General features: G+C 47.7%; 1 protein-coding gene across 8 annotated transcripts in view; it reads right to left on the reverse strand.

Moving 5' to 3' along the window:
• Positions 1-7: 7 nt before the first annotated feature.
• The window catches only part of ZC3H7B (zinc finger CCCH-type containing 7B), a 44,877-nt gene continuing 25,423 nt past the window's right edge, over positions 8-19,461 (reverse strand). For all 8 annotated transcript variants that reach the window (XM_027680141.1, XM_027680138.1, XM_027680139.1 and 5 more), the window contains exons 15-23: positions 18,400-18,500; positions 17,534-17,715; positions 13,771-13,856; positions 8,198-8,331; positions 6,860-6,965; positions 5,680-5,788; positions 3,826-3,959; positions 2,861-3,024; positions 8-2,105 (exon numbers count right to left, since the gene is read on the reverse strand). In XM_027680141.1, coding sequence (XP_027535942.1) covers positions 1,913-2,105; positions 2,861-3,024; positions 3,826-3,959; positions 5,680-5,788; positions 6,860-6,965; positions 8,198-8,331; positions 13,771-13,856; positions 17,534-17,715; positions 18,400-18,500 — 1,209 coding nt within the window. In that variant the 3' untranslated portion in view covers positions 8-1,912. The remainder of the gene's footprint in view (positions 2,106-2,860; positions 3,025-3,825; positions 3,960-5,679; positions 5,789-6,859; positions 6,966-8,197; positions 8,332-13,770; positions 13,857-17,533; positions 17,716-18,399; positions 18,501-19,461) is intronic.

Below are 19,461 nucleotides of genomic sequence, written 5' to 3' on the forward strand. Positions count from 1 at the left end.
AAGCTGTGAACCTCAATGATATGGGAGCAGGGAGGAAAGAGGGAGACCTGGCAATGCCAAAGCACCAAGCACTTCACGGTCAGATTGTATTTACCATCTACACAGCACTGCCAGCCCCAAGGAGTCCAAGATTGCTGTCCAGGGAGACTCCGTATGAAAAAGACATCCCTGGTGAAGGCTGAGAGGGAGATGTGTTTGTGTTTGAGTGGATGGTGCCATCCCTGCATACAAAACTGCAAAGCACAGCTGGACTGCAGAAGAGAGGAGAGGGAAGCTCAGGACAGGACACATGTTTACTGCTTACAGGAAGAGACCACCAGAAAGGACAAGGCTGGCATTCCGAGCAGTACTGCCTCTTCCTGCTGCCACTATAAAAGCCAAAAATCCTGGCCCAGAGCTCACCATCACTGGTTCCCCCATCACAGCATACATCAGGCAGGGCAGGAGCAGGTGCATGGCTGGGTCCCACTGTGCCACTCACTCTCAAACACTGTCCCTGCCCTGGGTCACGTCCTGGCTGCACTGTGCATCTGCAAGCTCCCTGCCCCGGCTCTGAGGAGGAGGGAGCTGGACCTCTGGTGCTGGTAAGTGGTTCCAGATGGATTATCATCGGCTAAATATTGCCCATGCTCCATCACTGCTTGATGGTGTCCTTTTAAATAGGTTCCCATCCAGGTCTTCTGGCAGCGCAGGGAAAAACACAGCTCTAAGTAACCAGAAGTACACATCATTTAAAGAGCAAAAAGGGAACACCATTACCTCCCTTCCTTCTCTTCAGGACACAAGGCAACACAGAAACACAGGCTCCTTTTGGTTACAGCCCTCCTCCTGACTGATACTGCTGCATGGACTACAGTGACACAGGGTCTGTCACAGACTCCACTACACCTTCTATATAGGTTCAATCTTACTTGCAGTAGTCCCATCAGCCAAAAAAACAAAACCAAAACTATTTACCCTGAATACTTGCCACACAGTGAGAAAGACATCTAATGAAGAGTCACCAATTTGATTTCTGGATACAGTCAGCTGGAACAGTCTGAAGTCACCTACAACACAGTTCCTGCTGCTGCAAGCAGTTTCATTAGTTTGCTGCTTTTACCCGCACTGCTACACCACAGGCTGTTATCTTCCTCAACACCAGTTTATGCCACAGGGCAATACAGACAGCAGGAGCTTAAGCCTAGATGTTTTAAAGCCAGATCTAGTGGTTTTCCTTCTTTGTACTTCAATTCCTAATTCTTCTGGTATTGAACTCCCAGGAGAGCAGGAAGGCTGCAGCAGGATGAGTGGGGTTTGCTCTGCAGCACTGAAAAAGGGAGCACATGAAATTCATGGTCATCTTTTCACCAGATATCATAAAATCATAGACTCGTAGAATGGCCTGCGTTGGAAGGGACCTTAAACACCATTTAGTACCAATCCCCCTGTCCAAGAACACCTTCCATTAGACCATGTTGGTCAGAGCTCTATCTAACCTCGCCTTGAAAACTTCGGGGGATGGGGCATCCACAACTTCTCTGGCCCTTTCTCTCAGCTCTGTCCTCCAGACCTGCACAGTTGTACTCTGAAGGACAGAGTAGTGACACAAGGAGAAATGCTCTGTTTTGCAGCCCAGTACAAACTGAATTAATTCCTTTGGACAGTGAAAATAAAAAGATGGAGTGGAGGGAGAATTTGGGGGAAAGAAAGGAGAAAAGATGGATCACAAACTCGGTGAGCATGGCGTTCGCTGGCCAAGGAGAATCAAATTCACAAATTCATTCATCACTAATAAATCATCATCTCATAATCTTTAAACAAAAGAAAAGAAAAAGTTCTCTTTGCAAAACATAGATCTTGCTCTCCCTGCTACTGCCACTCGGAAAACCCACCCTGTATTTCTGCAGCTGACAGGCTCCTCCTGCCCTTACTATACACCATCCCGCAATAGGAAGTTGTATTTCCCAAAGTCGTCATCCCTGGGGCAGAGCAGCATGTCCTTGCGGGCTTTGGCCAGTTTCTGTTTCAGCACTTCCCTCCGGTCCAGCCACTCCGTCAGTTCGTCCTGGCCATGGGCGTAGCGACACTCCTCTCCCTCAGGACAGGCCTTATTCTTCTGGAACCTGCCAGCACAAGAAACACGGTCAAGAGGGCACCCCCAGGATGGGTTTATGAGCTCCCTGTCTGGGATACTTGATCAGGACGCACTGAAACATGCTGTGAATTCTCCTTTTTAAGGGCGAGACAATTCTTACAAACCCATGCAGGTGGGAAAGGCAACAGAGACTGGGAACAGAAGCAGAGCAGTGAAAAGAGCAATGGCTATGAGGGGATTTAGTTAAAAGCACAAAACAGTGTGAGCTGGAACTGGACCAGCAGGGATGAGGAGAAACCAGTGCACAAGAAAGGAAATGCCAGGTAACCACCACAAAAGACAGAGCTTTCTCTAACCAAAATGGCATCTAACCTTCTCAAGGCACCTCAAGGTGATGATTCAGAGGGTGTGAGCATTCAAACCATTTAATAAGGCACCTGGGATTCCCCCAAGCACTAGGCCAAATTGGACTGTTCAGCAGCCGGAGAGCTGAGAGCATCCTGGCTATGGAGTGCACAGGTGCAGACATGAAACTTGCTCTCCTTTTCTAAAGACACATGCTCAGGAGTGTATTTTTATCCCTCAGTATTGTGGCTGAGCACCTCTGGGATCCAAGAGCAGCCTCGCTGTAACCCAAACCTGTCATCTCATCCCACTCCTCCTCTATGCAGAAGTCTCTGTGAGAGGGAACTCTATAAGAGGATGAGGAGGGATGACAAAGGTGCTGGGCTTGTTACCCTGTCCCTGCAGCAGCAGCACAGGAGGGAGATGAGACAGCGGTACCTTTCGCAGAGCCGGAATTCGCCCATGGGGAAGCGGTAGGTCCAGCAGCTGGAGTCACTGTCTGAGGTGAAGACCTTTTCCTTGTGCTTTTCCGACTGGATGTGCTGCTGCCATTGCTTCTTGCTGTTGCTGTTCTTCCCGCAGAGCCAGCAGTGGTAGCCCATCTAACCGGTGCAGACAGGGCAAAGGGCCAGTCAGTGTGTTGACATTCACACCTATCTGCCTTCCCTGTGCTGGCACTGCCTCTCCCCCCTCTCCTTCCAGAGCATCCTGGAAACTCCACTCAGTCTATGACTTCCCACAGTTCTCTGCCATGTCATCTTCAGGGAACTGTGCTGTCACTAAAGGGAAACTAAGGAGATGCTCTGTTGGCATGAAACTAAGGAGATGCTCTGTTGGCATCTACCTATGGCCCAAACAGGCTCAGCAGACAGGGCAGCTCAGTTCATGGACATGGTCCCCCTGGCCCTGCTGATGGCCCCAGTGGGGTCTCACTGCAAGGTTCCCAGATGCACAGGCAACGCAGGACTCTTCAGGAGCACAAAGCCTTACACCAGCAAGGAGTCTAAGGAGGCACATCTGCCTTTAGTTTTCCAAGGCCGCTGTGCTCCGGACCCAGCTCTTCTCCAAGCTTCTTCCTTTTCCAACAGGCCTGCAATGGTTTTGCCAGCTTGCCCAGGAACAGGCAGGAAGCCTGGAGAGAGGCTGAGCCCACACAAAAGGGAACCTAAGGTAGACTCCTAATGACTTGAGGATTAACAGAAAAGCCATTGCACAGCCTTGCTGACCCCAGGTCAATCTCTTCTTGCCTCAGCTGTGCTGCCCTTGTGCTGCTCCAAGCCGTCCATTTAAACTACGTTAGAAGAGAAATGCAGCCCCCCGCTAGCTCACACCTGGAGCACAGGAGAGCGGCAGGCTGTCAGCACTGAGGAGGAAGAATAAAGAACAAGAGATCAGCTGATTACCATGATGTCAGCATAGTCGGTGGGCATCTGGATCTGCTTCTCCCCTTCTCGCGAGGTGAGTGGTGTTCCCTCTCCAGGCTTCCCGGGATTGTGTTTCTTTAGCCACATGTCATAGGTCTGCTGCATATCTAGTACTGCACAAAGGTGACCCATGAAGTCACTCAGACAACCTCCCACACCATGCACAAACTATGAGAAAAGGACAAATGCTGGGGCAGCCCTTCCCTCCCCTTGCCCGTGCAGCAGCAACAGACTGAAGGTCTGTGCTTGGGAGGACCCATGTCACTCTCCCTGTGGAGAGGAACCAAATTCATACGACACCACCTGGTATGGGGGGTGTCTTCTATCAGTTGAAAGGCAACTGTGACAGCAGCTACACAAAATTGTCAGGAAGGTGGGAAAGTGCCTCAAGTTCTCCATAGAATTCACCCCACAAGATGATTCTCCATCAGGCCTGGTTCTGCTTGACCTCAGAAGACATCTCACTCCAGCCAGGAAGCTAAGGTTGGGGCTAGTTTCAGATCGGTCCCTTTCCTCTAAGCCTAAGCTTCATCCTCAGCGCTAGAGAGGGAGGAGAGCCCTTAAGCAAACTGGCCACAGGAAGCATTGAGGAGGGGAGAAAGACCTAATGATAGCTTGCTCCAAGTTCATAACCTGCCCAGAGGACTACAGTAATTGTCTCTTGTGGCTTTTGGTTTAAAACCCACTCAGCAAACTAGTGGGAAAGGAAATTTGAGGTGGAAGCTTTAACTACACATTTGCCTTTCCAAGATAAGCTCCTGAGAGAGCCTATGGAAACACAAATGTTTGCAGACATCAATATGATGCTCTAAGTGCAATGCATTCGTTATTTACTCCTTGCTAAATGGGTAATTGAGGAACTTGAGGCAATAGGAACTTAAGAATAATGAATGCAAATTCCCCCCAAGTGAAACAACACTGTCCTTAGAAGATTCACCTTTGTGCTTAAGCAAACACACCCACACTGGTCTGATGTGCTTTAAAGGCCTCAGCAACAAAATTATTTGAACTGTAACAAGTAACAGTTTGGCCCAGCAGAGAGAAAGACCCTCCATAGAATCATAAAGACCAAACAAACTCAGGGCAGGCTTGAAATCCTTTAGGCTTTCCTGCATCTCCCACAGTGGCAGGTGAGCACCTGGACAACTGGTCCTTTTCCCCCAGTTTGCTGTTGGTCTGAATAAACAAGGATTGCTGCCATAGCTGGCCATCCAGGACATGGGCAACCCCCCAGCTATCCCCCAGACAGTAAGCTGGGAACCTGCATAATTAAATAGAGACAAACTCCTCCAAAAAAGTCACCACCCAATGATGTTCTCATTCAGGATGTCAACTCCACCCCTTTGAGTACAATGCCATGAGTAGGGAGTGCCACAGCCCGGGAGCAAGGGATACGAAGAGAAATAGGCAAGAAAGCCAAGGCAGACAGAAGACAGACGAGAGATACAGGAGCAGCTACAGGCCAGGACTGGTGCTTTGGCAGAGCTCCATACGGAGCCAGGCCTGGGACTTTACAGGTAACTGGAGGGACAGCACAGGGTGGATTCAAAAGTGCTGCAGAAAAAGAGGGCAGCAATGGAGCAAAGCAAGTCATGGGACCAATGTGCACAAGTCTCAGAGCAAGGGACTCAAGATATACATGCACATTTACAAAAAGAGCAGCTCTAAATTACTGTAGACAGACCTGTCCCTTAATCCCACCTAAGCTCACGGGAGCAGCCCTGTCCAGTTCCGTTTCTGTTGTCAAGGGTATGTCTTAGAAAACCCTGCATCCACTCCCCAAATGCCCTCTTCCCTCTCTCCAGACTCTCTGGCCCACATTTCCCCACTCACTTTTATTTTCTTTCATGAAGGTCCACATGTCTCTCTCCTCAGGGCTGTGGGCAAAGGAGCAGTTGCCCACATACTGGCATTTCCTGCCATTCTGTGCATGGATACACAACTGTTAAAAGACAGAGAGAAAAATTTAGCATTAGCACAAATACTCCTTGGTAGAGGGGAAAGTGGGTTCAATAATCAGCTGGGGCATTAAATTGCACACAGGAGAGGTTGCAAACAGGACACTTCATACATCATTAACTCATGCTTCTTTTCCTCAATCTTCAGATGACATAAACATGCAGGCAGCTCAGTTCAGCACCTGTTCCATTTCCACAGGTGACCAGGTGCGGGTACAGGTCAAGAGAGCAGGGAGCAACCTGGGCTGACCCCATAGCATCTCCTGCTGGTCAAGCTGCTGGTCCCCAAAGATGACTCATTCTCCAGCCATCTCCGAGTGGGTGAAGAGTGGCCTTACAGGTTGCTTAGACCACACTAGTGTGCACACAACTTTATTTCACAGCTACCAACAGCATCAGTGCCAGAGAAAAGGAGAAGCTTTCCAAGCATCATATTGACTGATCATCCCTTTTCCCCCAGTCCTGGCACCACAGGAGGACATATCATAGGGTAGGGGGAAGGAGCTTCTCCTTTCAGAAAAAATGAAAGGAAAGGAAGAGAGAAGCTATCTATCATCACATTTGGGGCTGGGGTTGGAGGTTGGATATCTGTAACTTCCTTCACAGCACGTGGCTTTTTTAGCTCTTCTTATAGTTTTACTTTCAAAACCCATTGTAAGCAAGTTTCACAATCTACAGCAGCCTAGCCACAGCAAAGGCAGGAACTGGCTTCTCCTAAATGTCTCTCCTCTCACCCACATTAAGAAACCCTGACCTAAGGGGACACTTACATTTCATTCCCAAACCCTGTGCCAGCCAGACATGCACTAACAGTTCTTGTTATGCATTAACAGAAACTTCAAAAACTCATATATGTGCATGGAGTGGTTTAAATGGGTGTTGCTCCTTCTTCTGCTCCACCTTTTTGCTGGATGTGTTTTGTTGCCATCAGTCTGTCCTTACCTCCCATCTCAGCCATCACGTGCCTGCCTCCCTGCCAGGCCTGCAAGAGACCAGCCCTCAAAGCTGTACCATGGTGGAAGGGAAGGGGAAGGGACATCTGTCATGGGGCTTACATCATATTGCTGTGGGAAGTTGCGGGTGGGAGGCAGTGGTCGGACTGACACCCACTTCTTCTTTGCTTTGGACATCACCAGCAGGACACGGCGTTCCTTTGTCCAGCTGAAGAAGAGAGAATAAATCAAGAGAGGCATAAGGAAGAGAAGAACATGGGTTCTTTACCTCAGAGACCCTTAAATATTGACAGCTGACCAGATCCTGCTGTCCAGCTTGTCCCTGCACTATCTGGTTGCTCCTAGACATGCACATCTGTGATCGAGAAGCTACGAGAAGGGTGTTTTAGGAGGACTTCTCCCTGTACGTATTGCCTATGTCCTAGGGTATTTCTTCTCATAAAGCCACAAAAATCTCCCCCAAATCTCACATGACATCACCATGGATTACTAACCCTTTGACACAGCCAATTCTTGTGCAATCAGTTCAATGAAAAACACTTGGGAATATTTTCTGCTTGAAAGGTGCAATAGAAATGCAAGTTGTTACAAGCACTGCCTTATGAACAGGTGCCAGGAAGTATGAATTCTCCTGCAGCTCCAGCAAGTGATTACCGGGAGATACTCTGGGCAAAAGCCCCAGCTCTATTCAGCAGCTGCACAAAGAGGTGTTATTTTTCCCATTCCAGGAAGCAATCCTCACCTCCTCACTTCCTCCAGAAACTGCTGCTTCTGTCTCTTCTTCAACAAAAGTCTTACATTTGCAATAGTATGCTGGACTGTGCCTCTGTGGCTTGTGTTATGGGAAGAGAAGTCCTATAAACCCTTCCATCCCAACCCACCAGACTGCCTGGGTGAGACAGGCCACAGTTTTCATGACTCAACAGTTACTTCCCAGACAATATTCCTCTTGTAGAGGGCTTATAAGAAAGATGGGAATAAATTTTTTAGTAGGGCCTGTAGTGATAAGACAAGGGGTAATGGCTTGAAACTGAAAGATGGTAGATTCAGACAAGATATAAAGAAGGAACTTTTTATGATGAGGGTGTTGAAACACTGGCACAACTCAGAGAGGTGGTGGATGCCCCATCCCTGTAAACTTTCAAGGTCAGGCTGGACAAGGCTCTGAGCAACCTGATCTAGTTGAAGATGCCCCTGTTCATTGCCAGAAGACTGGACTAGATGACCTTTAAAGGTTCCTCTCAATCCAAACTGTTCTGTGATTCAACAATTCTATCACACCAAACATTCTTATGGGCCCCAAGGAGCTGAGAGGTGCAAACAGACATGACATGCATCACAGAAGAGCAACCAAAGCAATGAAAAAGCCAAGGAAACTAATTCAAAATCAAGCAGAATGCTTGAAGAGGGGTGAGGGAAAGAGAAAGTTGCATTGCTCACCAGTGGCGGGCTTTGGCACTACAGTACTTGAGGTCTTTATCTGGCTCCACCAGCTGCCCATTCCTCCAGCACTGGCCACACACAAATTTCATCTGGAGGTCAAAGGTGCTTGATGTGGGAGTCCGGGGAGAAGCCTGAGGAAAAGAACCACAGTCTCAGGCACACAGAGCCAAAATGCACTCCCCAAACCTGCCACAGTCATGCTGGCAGCTCCCCGCACGCCCGTGTGCCAGCGACAGGCCAGATTAAATCAGAGACAGCCCAGCTCTTCTTTGCCAGTGTTAGCTGGTGGCCCACTGAGATTCCAGATAGGAGCAAAACCACTGCTTGCTTCAGCATGATTTCCTGGGCTTTGACATCTGGCTGAAAACACAGACATCCTGACAGCTTCCAGCACTGACCAGGCCTGGCTGTGAAACCCCTGCAGCCTATCTCCATGTACAGACAAGCTCTGTGAGACCTGCCCCAGCACTTATCCCCACTTCCCTGTAGGGAGGGCAATCCATGTCCTGATCACTGCTTGTGGAGAGAGCTTGGTCACACAGCTGAGAGAGCCCCCTCAGGAGGAAGCCAGACCATGCCACAGTGCAGAATCCACCACTCCTGCTTTTGGACCAAGAGGCTCATGCGATATCTACCATTTGACACCATGAAGTCAGAGCTGGGTCCTCTAGTTGATATCCTTCCAAGCCATTTCTGGGCAGGTTTCCATCTCTCACGGTTTCTCTGCACTGGGTTTCACAAGCAGTTAATCACAGCCTCTGGACAGAGGTACAATGCATGTATTTCACACCTTCTCAGCCACTGCACTTATCGACCCCACCATGAGAAGGCTGGTTTGGGATTATGACTAACAGATTGTGGAGAAAAAAAAACAAACCAGGAGCCAGTCCCGTATCACTGCTGTCTCATGTTTTCTGAGCAAACCTCTGGAAAGCTGTTTGCATTCTGTATCACCCCTGGAAGACATGAGGCTGATGTCTCCCGTTCACTTCCAAAACAAAGAGCAAACCTGACTGCATGCCAGTGGCCCTGGGCCTGGGAGTATGTGAGAGTACAAAAGAACACCCTGGTCATTGAGCCAGCCATGAAGCACAAAGGTCATGCACCAGTAAAACAGTTCTCTGACTGCAAACTGCATCAGCAGCCCGTCCCACCTGCCACGCCTCAACTTCTAACCCTGAGCATCTCACAATGAGCAGACATTGCAAGTTGTGTCCCTGAAGAGCAGGCTTCTGCCAGCAAATGATTAGCAATAGCATGGACCCTGTATGCATCCTTTGACAAAGGGAGAACAGCAAGCACAGGCAACGCAGAATCAAAGCATCTCCGAGGAAACGGCACATCAGTTATTGATGCATCCTCCAGACCTAGTCTTTTGCAGAAGCAGAGCTGACATATAAAAGGTCTTCTGTCACTGTGAAAAGCTGACCAGAGAGCTGATCTTTGTCTGTGCTGACTACAAGAGGTCATCAGTGCTCTGATGTCCCAGCAAAAGGACCCTACCAGGGAATCAGCATCTCTCTTGAAAAGCAGCAGTGATTCTCTACTCCTCTGTAAGACAGCCTTTTTGGTGGCTCCCAGCACATAACTCATTCACCTATGCTGGTGATCTGTCAGCTTCCATCTGTGCTGGTGACCACCAAGAACACATCAAAGTGGCTGGCTGTGGGATGAGCAGAGTTGAGACCTGGGCTATCATGGAAGGCAATAAGGTGCCTCCTCTGAGATGTGCAGCCTTCAAACAGTAGTTTTAATCTCCTCTTGGTCTCCAAAGGAAATGACACTACAGCTGACTACTGACCCATCAAACCTACATGCCTAAGGTAACAAAATGGCACTGCTGGCATATTCTCTTTTATCACTCCCGTGCTCTCCTCCTGGTGACAGATCTCTCAGCACAGCCAGAAAGCTTTGCTCAAACCTACTGACCCAGCAAAAATAAAAACTGAGTGGCTCCAGAAGGGAAAACAGATCAGAGAGAAAAAGAATGTCTCTCAGGTAGTTCTGGTAATCTAGGCTGCTTTTTCCACAAATTCTTAACCAAAAGAAGCCTCATGAATTTCTTCATCTGAGTCATGCAAACTGCTGATCAATCCAGTGGGCATGTATGCTCCCAGGATATTAGGAGCCAAGCGAAAAATCAAAGCTGCTGCTGTTAATTCTACATGACTGTATTTGTAAAGGCAAGACACATACCTGGCAGGCTGCTGATAACCAACAGTGTGGAAATTGTATCACATGAGGCTTTAGCAGACAAAGCCAGGCAAAAGTGCCATGGGCTATGGCACCACCCCTTGCTATGAAGCCAATATAGTGTTAGCTATACACCATGACAACCAAATAAATAAAAGTCTTTGGCACGCTCTCCACTTCAGGCTCTGCAGAAAGCAACAGCCCCAGCATGGCCACTTGTGTCTCCCAACTTCAGGAACCCCTCTCAGTCTGGAGGAGCCACATGCCTCAGGGGACTATATGAGGAGCCCATGTTACTCAGCCACACAACCGAGTGAGCTGCACTTGGGGGCAAGTACCCTTATTAGATACTTTTCTTTCCTCTCCATGCTTAGATTAATAACTCTGAGGTCAGCTTTCATGGGGTTCTGCAGCCGGCTAGGGGAGTAAAAACAAATTAGCCCTTGAAAACCAGAAAAAATCACGGCTACAACCCCTCAATTCACAGGAATGCTATGGGAGACACCCAGCTACCTACAACAGTCCCTCCTGCTGATTGCCTCTTCAATCTGCAGCCACTGGGTTACTCCTACAGCAGCTTCTATGGGACCAAATTTGTGGGGCCAAGTGCAAGAGTCCTGGCAGGTGCTTAGCAAGCAGTGTATCTTCATCTTCCACTTCTTGCTAAGCCTCCTGACCTGCTCACAGCTACTGGGCTCCTGCCTGCTGCCCGCCTCTTTTCTCCACAACTGGACAGCCCCAGCTGCTAACTGAGTCCAACTGGCAGCTGTGACAAAACTGCAGCAAAATCCCCCAGAGTGACCTTGCTTCCGCTGACCAGAGGGCACCAGGGTGAGAGTGGATCACACAGGATGGTGGGAAGGAGGAGTCTGTTTTTACAGCACTCCTGGGAAGTTGTCTTTGCCAGGCAGCCAACTTTGAAAGCTGGAAGGATGCTGAGAAAACTCTGAGTCACGTTAGCCTGCTTGGACAGGAGAAAACAATGACAAAAGTAAACATCTCTCAACAGATAGTTAGCCCTGCCCGCAGGGTCTTTGGCAGCAAGCCAGGGTCTCATCCCAAAGCACAGCCCTCTGGCTGAGGACGTGCTCATGCCAAAGCCATGGTTTGCTATTTGCAAACACATGCATCTGACCAACTTGACTCTGTCTCCCTGACCAGTGCCAGTGCCAGGCTGCCAATCCTCACAGACAGCTGGTGCTGCCGCTGGTAGGCATTTTCTGACCGTACCAACATGTCTGCTGTTTCGCCTTCACACCCTGGAAGGGTGGAGGGTGCAGTCCAGCTCTGTGACAGGCATTTTTGGGGTACAACCAGACTTTGCCACCGGCCATCAGCCCTAACACTGCTCACAGGGCCCAGAAAGTGTAGCTCTGCCCATCCTCTGATGTAGCAGGCTCTGGCATTTTGTTTCCTGATCCTCTGCCCCATGCAAGCCCCAGCAGCCAGAAATGGAACCCTCACTCAGTATCCAGATCCCATGTGCTTCAGAGGACATGCTCTGACCATGCCTGCTGTTCAGCTTGTTCTTCCAACAGCAGCACCTCCAGACAAAGGTGAATTGAAGCTGCAAGGCTTACAGGAAAAAAAGCTGTCCATGTATTTTTTTTATCCCCTCATTATGCTCAGAGAATGGCCAGAGAGAGCTTTCTGGAAAATGCAGGTAGATCCACAGCAGGCAGAAGAGAACTGGTCTCTAGACTGCGCTCTTGGGGCAGGCATTGCTGATACAAATCCAACTGCTGTCACAAACTGCTGCAAATTCACACTTAGTTTCCTTCCTTGCGGAGATGCAGGCCCCTCCCTCTGTCCCCATACCACACAGAAAGAAATCACAGCCAGCTCTGTCTCCAGGAACCATTCAGATCATCCAGGCTCACTTCTCATATAATACAGGATGTAGAAACTTATCCTTCTCAGCTTCCTGAGAAGCTAGAACATATTTCTTAAGCAAGTCAGACACTTCTGGGAACTAGAGACCTTGGTTATTCTGGACTGCTGCTTCCCATTCCACTCCCCCACCATTTCAGACCACAACAGCTGCACAGGTTTGTTGCTGAGCATCCCCGCAAAGATGATTCCATCTCATGCAGCACAACCAGTACATACGTGGACACAGAGCCCACTGCAAGCATCAGTGCAGTGCATCTTTCCTGTTGGACTAAGCCATGCCCATCAGACCTGCTTTTCCCCAGCATCAGTGCCCTACAGCCTTTAGAACACTTCTGTTGGTCCACAACCTAGACAAAAAACAGCTCCTACACACCACATGAGTGACTCAGATCCCTCTCCTATAAAACACCTCTTCCTCAGGATGCTTACAGACTGCATTCAGTGCTGGTCTCTGCAGAGGGACTCCTGGGTGATAGGTCCCAGATGAAGGTGAAACACCCTTGTTTTGACAATAAGGCATAGACCAAGGGGTGGTGAGCTCAGGCCTTCACAGGGGGAAAGAAGGCAGTCAAATGGGAACAAAGAGGATTCACAGCACTTTCCCCGCTATTGTGCAGGGGAAAGAATTGCTCCTATGCCTGAGCGCTTGCTAGGAGGCATGAAGTTTCTCATCTTGTCAGACATATTTTATGAAAGTAATTAAAGAATAAAAAACTCCTTGTTTTAATGACAAAAACTGCTTTAGTTCAACCTCAGGGCTGGGAATTGTTCTCACTGGGTGGGCTCTGGTCCTACACTGCAGAGCTCCCCTTTGGGGAAAAAAAGGGTAAGGCAACAGTGCCCATAACCAACAGGTTGTAAGAAAGTAAACAAAAAAGTGCCTTTTGCTTATAACACACCTCTCCAGGGAAAGTTCTTGGCAGTGATGGAGGGTGCAGCCAGAGGCACCCTCTCCCACACTGAGAGACTGGTGACACAAAGGTAAAGCTCACAGCCTCCTCCTGGTAAAGCACCATTAAGATCTCTGCGCAGCCTCAACAGCATCTCAACAGACTGGAAGTTCCACCTACTCCTGTATTTATATCAGTCCTGTGGGTCGAGTCATTTCTTAGAGTCCTTCAAACTGCTCTATCGTCCCTTGGCCACTAAAGGGCAGCAGGACACCTTTGGTCCCCACTCTGTGTGGCCACAGTCCTAAAATCTCCCAATTTCACTAGCAAGGTGTCACAGGAAGCACCATTCTCTGTGTGTTGCCCTCCATGTCCTGGAGGATTCACCCCACCGTGGAACAGAGCAGATAACAATGCTGCAAAACAAGGCACAAAGCCCAACACCAGCACAGCAACCGGGAAAGCTCTCAGCTGTCCTCCTCCTCAATGGCAAGCCTGGGACCTATCAGGCACAGTAGTGAGAGGGAAAGAGAGAAAGGGCTGGAACTGCTGGGAGCAAAACCAGGCTGCAAGCCCTAGATACACTTCACTTACCATGCTGTTGGCTGGTTTGCTGGCATGTGCCTCCATCTGCTGCCAGTACTTTTTAGATTCCTGCACGATATCTTCATGGGTCATTCCTGGGAACACAAAGGAGACAGAATTGAATTACCCTGCTTTGACCAACACAAGAGAGGGGCTGCAACACTTCTTACATTTGAGTTTAGTAATCCCTGAGGGGCTGACAGCTTCTCACAGTCTCCCTGTAGTGTCAGGACATGAGTTGTGAGGGGATCCATCATGGAACATGTTTAATCCCAGGCTAAGGAAGATCCTCTCTCTACACAAGCCAAACAAAAGGAGAAGAGTTGGGTCTCTTGGGCTCGTTTCTGCTCAGGCTGTCTGCAGCTGGGACAATAATTTTTCACTAGGGGTCAAAAGCTTGACAAAGGCTGTCCCTGAACGCCATATCAACAGATTCTACAGAGGCTCCTGAAGACAATGCTTTGTTACTGTTGATCTACTGTATAATGGAGTTTTTGCCACTAGGTTGGAAGATCACAGATATCCCAGTGAGGCATCTAGCACCTACAAGATCCCAGAAGTCTCACCTATTCCAGGTTGGGATTAATTAGCCTGTTACACCTTCAAGTTGAGGGGGCTGCCCATCAATTAGTGGGCAAAGCAGAAAGTTGAAATTCAACATATACGAACATCAAGCACAACCAAGGCAGCAAGGAAAGACCAACAGTGCAAAACCAACCAAGGAACAGCTGCTAGTATGTAACCAGCAAGGAAAGAGCTGCAAGGTTTCAGGTATCAGAAATGCAACATTAGACAACAAAAAGAGTTAGTCAGACCTTATGTAAGGAATTAACTCCTGACCAGCTCAAGTGGTGAGGGAACAGCCTCTGTTAGCACCAACCAGCCAGATGGGCCCTATGACTCTCTAAGCACTAAACAGCAAGAAAAAATTGTGTGAGGGTAGGAACTGTTTGGTCAGTGTGAAGACTGTTACAAAAAAGCCCATGTTATTTAAGTGCTATAAAGGCCCAAGATAGCTGCCAAAACAAACTGAAGCAAATATCTTGCAACAGCCAGCTGACTGCAACAAGCAGGGTGCTGAGGATGGCCTTGATGCAGCACCACCAGGACACAGAGGTTGCAAAACAGATCACTTTGCTTATGCCTACAGCTTTTAATACTGAAGTGAGGTGTTCCCCAGGTGTGCTACATGGTCATGATCTTTGATCTGGGAGCCAGCATGTTCCAGTACTTAAGGGCCACCAAACATAAGTTTTCATCTCAGCTTAGGCTGTATGTAACTTGGATAAGTTGCATCATTCCTGATCTCAGTTTCCTCATCTGTGATTCTGGCTGTTCAGGTCCCTGCCAGGCAACAATACTGCCATTTGCACAGGGCTTGAACAGGATGAAAAGCATTCAGGGAACTTTACTACTATTCAAGAACATTTGCTCAGGCCCTTAAAATGGTAACTGCTGCATAGCTGGTACCGCTCACAGATCAGAGCTGCTGGTAAATTTTCTCCTTTTCAAACATTAATTCCAGAAGAAATAGTGTAGAGTTAGAAAAACTGCAACTTCTTCTTTCGTGTCCAAATATTCCAGGGTTGGACACAATGCTGATCTGCACTTTGGGAACAAAACCTATAAAACTGGGAAAACTACAGGAAAAAAGTTAACATGCTGCACTAGACCTGGCAGGGAAAGGGCCAAAGCACCTCCCACCTTCTCCATTCTGCACAGCTGCACTGTGGTCCTTGGGGTGCAGAACCAATGGGAGAAGTATACACAGGTCTTGTCAGAAGACTGAATTTCAAATGAAGTTCTTAGCAAGTGACTGCCTTCTTTCAGTCCCAGAAATCTGAACTAACTCAATAATACAGTCTAGAAATGTGGTGGCTGGGAAAAAAAAACCTCCTCCCAAATGTGAAAGGATGTTTGCCAATCTACCAGCTCTCCAAAGCATGAACTGTCACAAAGAAAGGATCTGGAAACCAAAAGGCCCATGTGTTGATTACTTATAATATTTCAGTATCTTTTGCAACATCATTAGTGAGGACAAAGACTGTGATTTCCACTGATGGAAGAAGATAGCAAGATATGTCTGTGAAAAGCCACAGTGAACAACAAAACAGTCCTGTCTATCCAATTTTCAGATCTTGGGAACCTTTACTCCACTAATATGATCCTTTATCCCCATGAACAAAGCCAAAAGCTCTGTAAAAGCTCAGATGGCTGTGAAATGTTTCAAATGCTAGCTGTTATGAATTATGCCCTCTTCCTATTCTTGCCAAGCAAATAGCCCTCAACTGAAACTCTCTGCTCCAAAGCTAAAGCATTCTCAGAGAATGGCAACAACTATCTTTCATCTCTGTTTCCATAATGAAGGCTACACTTAGGAGAGGTAATAAACTACCACTCCAGGAAGGCAAACTCACAAGGAGAGCAGGGTCATATATACAGCCCTGCAGAAAAAAACTCACAAGATAATGGCTCTTGCATTGTTGGAAAAGACGGAAATAAGCATAGGGCTTACTGATCACCTCTGCAGCTCTTAACTCATGGCTTATTTCATCTCCTCAGCTTCCCCTTTGAAATCACTTCTTCAAGTAATGAAGGTAAGAAGAAAATATATCAGTCTAACTATTTCTTCTACAGGCTGAAGAGGAAGGAAGATGGAGGGAAGAAGGGAGTAAAGAAACTCTTCTAAAAAAAACCCCAAACAAAATAGCAAAAACAAACCAAGTATGGGGTGGGGAAAAGAGCAAGGTGCTTGAATATTAGAATGCCCAGCGTACTACAAGCAGTATCATAAGCATATAGGGCAGCAGTGGTGGCCTACAGCACACAGGCAATGTGCTATCTTAGAAACGCTGGAGTTATAATTTTTTAATTTTTGAGGTCACATGTGAATGAGGTCAAACGACAAGAATAAAAGATGGCATTTGGCATAGAGCCACACTTGTTCATGTCACATCACTGTCACTCATGAGCTGAAGTCAAGGCCAAGGACTGAACTGAACATCAGTTATGACATCAAAGAATGGTGAGAAACATCCATAACATGCTTCCTCTCTGAAGTACTCCCATTATCTGGCTGGGTGTTGCACTAAACAAGAGCCTCTGATGAAAAAAGATGTAGGTAGCACTGTGGGTGGACCAGTATCTACACAGTCAACAGGAGAGCAGCCAGAGAAACCCTCCAACATGTCAGTCAGAGACAGAGAGAAAGGACTGAAAGTGCTAGATGTGGCAGTATCATTACATGAGTGCCCTGAATATAATGTTTGCAAAAGTCCCTTCAGAGGCATCTCATCAAAGGCTTTTTGGGAAACACCAAGTATCTTGTAATTTCCCACTGTTGATGAATTTGTTTTGAGAAACTGGAGATGCACAGCCTTCCTTTATATAACTAACTGCTTTGTCATCTGTGCATACTGCCATTCTCACTGCAGCAGACAGTTGCTCAGGGGTCCAACTGCTATTTGCACAAGATTTAAGCACCAAAACACCGTTTAGGATTCAGCTCTACCTAATAATAATTTTAATTCATTCAGCTGGTCCCAAGGGATAGGCTCCCCGGTCTACAAATTATAATAGCACATGTAAAGGGACAAGGGCCAAATCACCTCATAGAACAACTTGGTCCTCTTTTCTGTGTCCCTGAGGAGGCAGAGTAAGTATATGCACAGGCAAATGACAACTTTCAGTACTCCCAAATAACCCTCTTCCCCTCTCAACTGGCCGTGGGTACACACTGGAAGAAACACACCACCAGCCAAGTCCCACTCACCTGAATATTGCTGCAGCAGCCAGACCTTGAGCTCAATGAAACTGTGAGCAAAATGGCAGCTGTCCTCACGAAGGCAGCCATAACGCACCTCATGTCGGCACACATCAAACTGGAAGTGCTCTTGGAACTGACGGATTTTGGAATATTTCAGGGAGGTGGAACGCACAATGTGGACCAGACACCTGCAGCCAGGCCAGGGAAACATGAAGCACCAGAGGATCAAACCCTCCCCACCTCCTCCTTCCATGTGACATCCAGACATTTGACTGGGCAGGCAGAAAATCAACTCTGGGAGAGACAGATTCCCTCTGGAAAAAGCAAGCCCCTGCCCTCCCACCCTATCAAGCCTGGATAGGTACTTTAAATCTCCTCAGCACATGGGTGATGCTCTGCTTTAGTTCAGAGATCAGACACATTTCAAAATATGCAACAAAGATACCAACTCTCCAGGCTCAGCAAGTCCCAAAATCTCAGGTTGCCAGGGACCAGAAGGAATTGTATAACTATGTACTTGACATGTTTGTTATACTTGTTTTCCTAAACATTCATTACCAGCCAGTCACAAGCAGGATCTTGAGCTCCAGGATCTTTGTTTTGACCTTTATGTAAAGGCCAAACTGAAAGGCAAATTAAGTCAATGGAAAACTTAGTACACTGACACCAAAGGGCTTTGCTGATGCCTGAAATCCTTCAGCACCAGCAGCAAACGCACAGGGTGAAGCCCACAGTGCTATTTATCATGCTTTGAGCCGCCTTATGACTGGAACCCATGGGGAGAAAAGAAAGAAGGAGACCAGGGCCCTGGAGTTAAACTGGCTGGACTTGTGAGAAATTGTTCCCATCAGCACAAAAACCTGTTTACTCACTTGTTGTCATGGAAACTGTGCTTGGCAGAAAGGTTGGAGCAGACAGATGGTGTGTCCTTGGTCCCTTTGCTGATAATCCGGGGTTTGCTGTCAAAGCAAATCTGATAAGAGAAGAATTAGCATGCTGGGAAAATCTTAGAGAGCAGTGAACCAGAGCCACTTCACTTGGAAGAGGAAGAAGAACCAGAGTCAGCCTATTCTAATGTTCGAAGTCAGAAAGAAGTCTGGTGAAAACTTTGTGGTAGGGCTTTAAAATAAAGCAAGTGAATTTCTGGAAAAGCTTCTGGACAACATATTTTGGCTTATTCTCAACAGTATTTTCCATTGTGGTTGGAAAACTTTTGGTCAGAGCCACATATTCTTTCCCTGTTAGCCAACAGAGCAAGAACAAGGGGGAAATGATGGGGAGAAGTAAAAGAACAGACACTTCACAGCAAAGAACATGTCCCTTTACATGTACTGCCAGCGTGGGGAACTCTGTGCTGCAGAGCATCAAGATCATATGAGACAATCCTCAACTGATCAATTCTGTGGCTCTGCACAGATGTCAAGTGGGAATTTGTTGCATTACGGAGTTCTGATTTCTAAAGTAACTGCAGCTAAATTACAATTCAAAGCAACATCTCAAGACAGAGGAAGAGACAGGTGATCTTATGAGGCTGTGAACACTTGGTTCAGATGCAGGGCTAAGGAAGAAATCTACTTCTCCTATCTCCTACACAGTAACTGCCCTCCTGGGAGCAGGGCACTGGCTGGGACATAGTCATAGACGGCCCGCTCCTGCACCTTTAAGATCTCCTTCTTGAAGAATGCCCAGCCTTCCTGGACTCCTTTGCCCTTCAGGACTGCCAGCTAAGGGACTCCGTCAACCAGAATCCTGAACAGGCCTAAGTCTACCCTTGGGAAGTCCAAGGTAGCATTTCTGCTGACCCCCCTCTTTACTTCTCCAAGAACTGAAAACTATCATTTTGTGATTGCTGTGCCCAGGATGGCCTCCAACCATCACATCACCCACCAGTGCTTCTCTGTTCACAGACAACAGGTCCAGAGGGTGCTTTCCCT

Source organism: Neopelma chrysocephalum, unplaced genomic scaffold (genome assembly GCF_003984885.1).
Source record: "Neopelma chrysocephalum unplaced genomic scaffold, ASM398488v2 Primary Assembly neopelma1_59, whole genome shotgun sequence".
Lineage (NCBI taxonomy): Eukaryota > Metazoa > Chordata > Aves > Passeriformes > Pipridae > Neopelma > Neopelma chrysocephalum.